Below are 7,084 nucleotides of genomic sequence, written 5' to 3' on the forward strand. Positions count from 1 at the left end.
TTTTCGTGCCAAAATTGTTTCCCCCGATGTCCCCGGGCGCCCCCCAGCGCGCCGGGTTTGGCCTGGGTCCGCCGGCGCCAAATTTGGCCCTAACCAGCGAAAAATGGGCTTCTAGGGGCGCGACTGGGCCGTTTTATTTAGCCGGCGATAAAAGGGGCTTGGGGGCTATTGGGGGGGGGGGGGGGCGAGTGGAGATGCTCTAATCCTAACCTAACTAGTTCTTCATGGTTGCTAGTGTTAGATATCCATCAGGAAAGTGTAATGCTAGCCCTTGTAATATTCTAGCCTCCTTACTTGTGTGATAGTGCATAATTATTTACTTAGTTTCAATCAAGATTTGTGACGGGCTTTGGTGGCAATGTCAAGGTATACGGTTTATAAAAGCTTTGTTTCATCACAATCCTACCAGTGTGTAGTTCTGTGCTAAAAAATTGTAATGTTGCATGTTAACAAGCAAGCACAATTGTTGTTGTTGCTCTTTTGCTTTTATTTGGTACCATTTCATGTGAGAGCTTCCTTTTGCGCACTATTGGACAACACAATTTGTGCAAGTCTTCCAGGTGAGAAGCAAAAAAGAAAAGAGAAAAGGTATCTTTTAATTTTTGCACTTATTTGGGCTTCTCTCATCGTCACTTGTATTTTTCTTTACTGTTTTGCCAAGGATGACCGGCACAAGCAACTGAGGTGTATGATTCACTTATTGCCTTGCAATCTACTCCCTCCGTCTGGGTTTATTAGGCCCAAAGACCATTTTGATAGGACCAAGGCAGTGCTTAAAACAAGAGCTTGAAAATTACAGCTGAAATTGGCCAATTAGGAGGCTCTGTTCTAGCTTAAAGTAGATGCTACATTAATAAACCGCAGCAGCTTAGATGCGCATGCAAACGCCATAAACAGCCCACGCAAGAAACAAGGTACGGCTGGGGCGGCTTGCAGGCAAAGGCTAGCATGCACTGGCTTGCATGCATGGCTCGTAACTGCACACGTGATTAACAAGGCATGGCATGGGAATAGGAAACGGTAAAATACTGTGATTGGAGCAGGTTTAATGTGCGCGGCCTTACAATTCCGGACAGGGCTTCCTGGCCAAGAGGCCCTTTAAACCCGGACAGAGGGAGTAGTAGTTCAGTGAGTTGAGCTTGCTTCTTCAAAGTCATCAAAATGGCATCATACCTACAATCGTCATCATTTATTATTTAGCGAACTTGTAATTGCATATTCCATATCCTTAACGCTGCAGAAGTATTAATTTTTGTTATTGTTTAGCAAACTTGTTACAGCATATTCCATATCCTCCTATGGTATGAGTTACTAGCACAAATAAATTTGCATATGAAAGATCAATGTCGCCTATGCAAGAGTGTGATGATGGCAACTCTTATATTGTTGCTATTGGATCTATCAATTATGTTTACTCTTGAATAAGTTCTAGTCCTATATTATGCGTATTCATTTGATGTGAGGTGAAAATGTTAAAAGTTTATCTTAAATATTTTGGCTTTTTGTCGCAAATGAACCGATGAACTAGCGGTCTGACAAGTAAAAATCTGAACCGACAGCCTCACCAGTTAGGTTTGCAGTTTGGTTTTTTACTATGGCCTTAATTGCAGTCTGCAAATTTAGTTTATCCAGAATACAATATTGTACCTCACTGAACCTATGAAAACCACTGTTTAAGTGGAGGCTACCAACCATAAATGTTTACAAACATTGCAGCTAGAATACAAATGTTGTTACAATCAGAGCCGCGGTAATTTTACATAAACCTGTCATGTTCCGTACATCAAAGATAAGAGAAACTTTCATTAGGTGTACAAGCTTATGAGATATCGCTACGAACTAAACGGGTTTTCCGTTCAACTTTGGGAAGGGGTCTTGTTTGCTAAGGACAAGAACTTTGCTTTTGTGGGCAAAGTATCCTTTTATGAGATTCTTGTATATCAGGCACGCCATGATGCATTCCACCTGATAGCAGCAAGGGAGGAAATCAGGTTACATTATTATCATAGCAAATCAAGATACTGTCAGTTAGAAAAAACAATATGTTGGACTCTCCAAGTACCTCATCCACATCCATGGTGATTCCAAGCCATTGGAGAGTCTTTACCAAGACATCTAGCTTGATTTGATGCGCCTTCGATGGTTCCTTCTCCCTCTGTATGATATGGCTGCAGAAGAAAGCAAAGCGAAAAGGGATTGGTTTATTCTGTAACAGTGTGACAAGGACACCTTCAAGATCACACTCACATTTTCTTCACTAATCTTCGGTAGACCTGGAGTTCAAGTTTCTCCAACACAAGGTAGACACCACATTTTAGTAACCTTCAAACAGAAATAAGCAATCAGTGTCCCCATACAAAAAAGAAGGAAGCAATCATGTCCCAATACAAAAAAGAAGGAAGCAATCAATGTCCCCATACAAAAAAGAAGGAAGCAATCAGTGATAGCGGAGGGTCAAAACTTTTTCAGCACACAAATATGTGAACTTACTGGTCTTCATGTCTATCAAGGGCTTGCTTAAGGAGCCTGAGATCCCCTCTCCTAAGTGAGGTCACAATATCTGCATACTGAAAGGTTAAATTACCAACTTGTACAAATCAAAATGGTTACAGGAAATCTCCAAGTAGTAAAGTCACACCACAGTGAAGGAATATAACATCCACATTAAAAGAACATCTTTATGAAACAGAATAAATAATTCAAGGCAACAGTATATTTCACAAAAGTAATACAGTAGAAGATACAATACGAATCCATCACTTACCCAAGATACAGCCTACAAACTACAACGAGAAATTTAAATTAGCCAGGGTATGGAAAACAAGAGTATATATTTAAGACAAGCAATCAGCTTATAGTAATGTCACACGGCAATAAAAGCAAAATTGGGCTCTTAGTACTTTTGCTTGTTTTCTCAGAGGTTGGTCATCATTTAAAACCTCAACTCACGATTACGGAAGTAATTCATATAATGGACTAAGCCTTATCATTTGATGAATGATCACTAGGCCAAGCATACTTATCATAATCTGTCACCAATCATTGTTCTCAGGGGACAAGGACCTGAGAATGCCAATTAGATTATTTTTAGCGTAAATGTTGATAAGGTTCTGATAAAGTTAATCATGGTTCTCAAAAGGTTCACAAATCTTATATCTACTGTAGATTTCCCAACCTTTTGTCTTATCTAATCCCATATAGACCCTAGGGTAAGAGATAATACTAAAAAGTTGACACACCTAGATTAACTTGTTAATCATCTCGAAGAATTGGTAAGTTAAACATAGGACGTTCATGTACTCATGAGACTTCATGTTAACGAAATGTACTTATACCAGTAGAGTATCCAAATGCACTCAAATTGCTGCTACAGTATTCCCCTTTATCGTCTATAATTTTCCAGTCACACCCAAATGTTAGTAGATCTTGCTTCTTGAAAACTGAAGGTTAACGCATTGACGTTGCATCAGCATCAGAGCCTATGGCCTAGTGTTCTACCCTAATTGTTCACATATGGAGTACTAAGTGTAATCATAACAAAAGAAACAAATTATGTTCATGGGAATATTTGTGAACAACCAAGATAAATGTTTTTGCAATCGGAAATGGTGGTACTCCCTCCGTCCGAAAATTCTTATCTTAGATTTGTCTAAATACGGATGTATCAAGTCATGTTTTAGTATTAGATACATCTGTATCTAGAAGAATCTAAGACAAGAATTTTGGGACGGAGGGAGTACTAAATAAACTACTTCCTCCGTCCGGAATTACTTGTCACTCAAATGGATGTATCTAGATGTATTTTTGTGCTAGATACATCCATTTGAGCGACAAGTAATTCCGGACGGAGGGAGTACATATATTGCATTTCACAATCTCCTTCACATTAGTAAACAGGAGTACAATGATATATACCTCAAGCAGATTGTACTTCTCCAGGAGGGTCCTCCTTGGCAATACACCAATTGACAGCTTTACAGGGATTAGGAACTTCAAAATTTTCCTAGAAAAAAACATACCATTAGTAGTTCCAACAAATGTGTACCCCATACATCACAAGCTACAAAACACCCAGTAATACAAATACCTCAAATTTGATTCGCTTTGAGGATTACAATGCATCAAAGCATAAGTTAGTTTCTGATCAGCCTGATTCAAACCAGAATAAAAAAAATATTAGCAGCCTCACCGTTTCATAGGTCAAAATAACTTGCCATAGCAGAATATACAAAAAATGTTCACACACAAGGAGAGAGAGTGAGAGAGAACTTACAACAAGAAAATTCTCATTAAACACCTCCAAGCGACCTGTATAATACATATAAGTGACCTGTGCCGTCATGAATAATCAAGATTATTATTGGATCAACATGCATGTTAATATAATGCTTTGTATTGATAGAGAAGAGAGACCACAACTTTTACTATCTTACCTTATCTTTCACTGGAAAATCTTCAAAATCAAAATTCCTAGCTGTTTCGATACTCCTTATGACACTACGGCAAAGGTTAACAGTACCAAGCTGCATAATTTGAGCATCAAGTGTTAGCCTGTTGTATCTTAAATCACGTATATTGGGATTCCAGTGCATACTACACTTTAGCTACATTTGGCATGCTATCTAGACACTGTCTGTGCTTATTAATACGAGTACTGAAGTTACAGATTAGACAAAAACATTACAGTGAATAACCTACCCTGAAATAAATTTTAAACAGCTGGCAGGTAACATACAGTGCCCCAACGCGCTTAGGTCCTTTAACCTGTATAAGGTTGGAGATTCACCAATAACCAAGAGTCAGAATCTTTAGAATATAACCATTTTAAAAAAGAAAGCGACAAGATGCATCAAAGAAGTATAATTGATGCATGTTTGGTTGGAAGAGTCACATCACCTCTCCAACAATTCTAGCATATACACGAAAAATAGCTATCAGAAGAGAATTCATTGTATGCATAAATTTGACAGATGATAAGCGGCGGAGGCAAGAATTAGAGGCCATGGCGGGAGTGAGGCGATAATGCACCAATATTGACAAGAGCGACCAAAGTGTATAAACAGTAACTTTAGAGCAGTTTCTATGCAAAAACACCACCCTCTAGGTTGATGTAAATGCATCAGCTTCTCCTCTTCTGGCAACATAGGCCGTTTCCAACCAAGAGGGAATGTACAGTACAGAATGTTTCAACATGTCACGCTTGAAGCCTTAGGCAGAACCACAACATTAAACACCAAGTAAGCTATGACTACTCCAATGCAATTTCCTCTACATAGGTGCTTAGATGCTCGCATTATCTACCGACAAGAGCCAACTATATTCTTAAGCACATGGTAAGCACTGGTGCCTAATCAAGCATAGGTGCTACAAAGTAAGAACCTTGTCTGCCCTTTGTGACAAGGAAAAAATGATCACTTTTGCTAAGCACCTTCTGAGGCACCGGCATTGCGCAAGCTCATCACAAGCAATTTCATTCAATTCGATCAGACTCTTGCTAGTTCTTTTTACCATCCAAGAATGCACATCAAACAAAGCTTTCAGAATTCCATACCGCAAGTGCCCCAAAAACCTTCATCAGGAAGGACCCAGCAGCCTGCAGCTTGTCTGGGTTCTTCCCGCTCATCACAAGCTCCCTGTCTGCCTACACCAAGACAATAAGCAAGCAGACATGAGCCCCAAAACCTCAGGTAAACCCAAACCAACCAACCAACCAGCTCACCTTCTCAGCTAGCAGCCTGATCTCAAGCGCCACCATGTGCATCGCCTCCATCGCCCAAGGAGTCTCCCAGTTCCGGAACTCCTGCAGGAACGCGCTGCAACCAACACCACATCAAATCCTCTAAAATCCGAATGCGTTTATCCAATTTGTTCGGAAGGAGTGCAGAGAGGAAGGCAGCACGCACCTAGCAGCCTTCTCGAAGGAGGAGTAAGCGTCCCCGAAGCGGCGGAGGGAGTGGGAGTGGATGGCGCGGAGGAGCGGGGGGAGGAAGTCGGAGAGGTGGGGGAAGCGGTCGGAGGCGAGGCGGGGAAAATCCGGAAAAGCGGCGAGCGCGTCGGAGAGCGGGGTGGAGGCGGGCGCCGAGGAGATGGCGAGGAGAGACGCGAGGTCGGCGCCGTCGGACTGAGAGATAGCGTCGTCCAAGCGGGAGAGGTAGTCGGCGATGCGGCGGTGCGCCTCGCCCATGCTCAGGTACGCCGCCATCTCCGGTGCGGCGGCGGCGGGAGCCGCGCGGGTGTTGGGGTTTGGGCTTGGTCGCTTGGAGGTCACCGACGGTGGAAGAAACCAGTATGAGTTCGATCTGATGGGGGTAGTTCTGGTTTATGCAAGCTCGTGACGATCGCCAATCCTCGCCGTCCAGTGCGAGAAATCGATGGTTGAGATTAACTGATAAAATCAGAGTAAGGTTTCGCTTGGTTTGCTCATTGCTGCCATCTCCGCCCCTATCCGACGAGGTAAAACAACTCGGAGGGTGGGTGCCCAAAAGAGTATGTCCACACATGACGTTTTCGTGTCACTTCTGGCGACTTCGTGGCGAGTCCAGCACCCTTGGTCGGCAATCTTTTTTTTTTTGAATCCGAGAGTTTCAAATCCACAAAAGAGTGCATGATTCCTCAATCTGGTAGCGGCGCAGCGCAATCCTTCTCTCCTCTGGCCATCCTAGTGCTCTCTCAAGTTGTGCGGGAGAACCTGAAAGCAGGATCTGTGGCGTGGGAGTTTCGTGATGTGTTAGTTCTTGTAGGGAGGCGGGGGAGGTAGGTGGAGATAGCGGGGACGAATCCCTGACAGCGGTCGCCGCTATGAGCGGAGGAAGAACCCCGGTACTGGAGAAAGTAGAGGGTAAGTTGAACGACATGCCGCTGTCGGAAGCTGAGAAGAACGAAATCAGGATCGGGAAGAAGCAAGCATGTGCCTTAAAGGCGAGCAAGCACCAAGCAGTGGGTAAGATCCTCTCATATAGGCAGGCAAAAGCTGAATATTTAGGAAGAACACTCGGCAATGTCTGGTGCCCGTTCTCAGAAATTCGGTGCAAAGATCTTGGCAGAAAGAGGTTCCTCTCTAATATCCATGATAAGGCAGTGAAGA

The 7,084-nt window shown here is 42.7% G+C and overlaps 1 protein-coding gene across 1 annotated transcript; it reads right to left on the reverse strand.

Annotated features, from left to right (window-relative positions):
- Positions 1-1,658: 1,658 nt before the first annotated feature.
- EER5 (proteasome family protein) lies at positions 1,659-6,300 on the reverse strand. The gene is made up of 12 exons (XM_048674160.2): positions 5,904-6,300; positions 5,720-5,813; positions 5,552-5,641; positions 4,699-4,764; positions 4,434-4,523; positions 4,274-4,330; positions 4,088-4,149; positions 3,916-4,003; positions 2,491-2,567; positions 2,248-2,322; positions 2,063-2,168; positions 1,659-1,965 (listed from the first exon to the last, which is right to left on the reverse strand). Exons 1-12 carry the CDS (start codon positions 6,200-6,202, stop codon positions 1,840-1,842), a joined length of 1,230 nt encoding a protein of 409 aa, XP_048530117.1. The 5' UTR covers positions 6,203-6,300; the 3' UTR covers positions 1,659-1,839.
- Between the last annotated feature and the right edge of the window lie 784 nt (positions 6,301-7,084).

Source organism: Triticum urartu, chromosome 5A (genome assembly GCF_056163025.1).
Source record: "Triticum urartu cultivar PI428250 chromosome 5A, HENAU_Tu73, whole genome shotgun sequence".
Classification (NCBI taxonomy): Eukaryota; Viridiplantae; Streptophyta; class Magnoliopsida; order Poales; family Poaceae; genus Triticum; species Triticum urartu.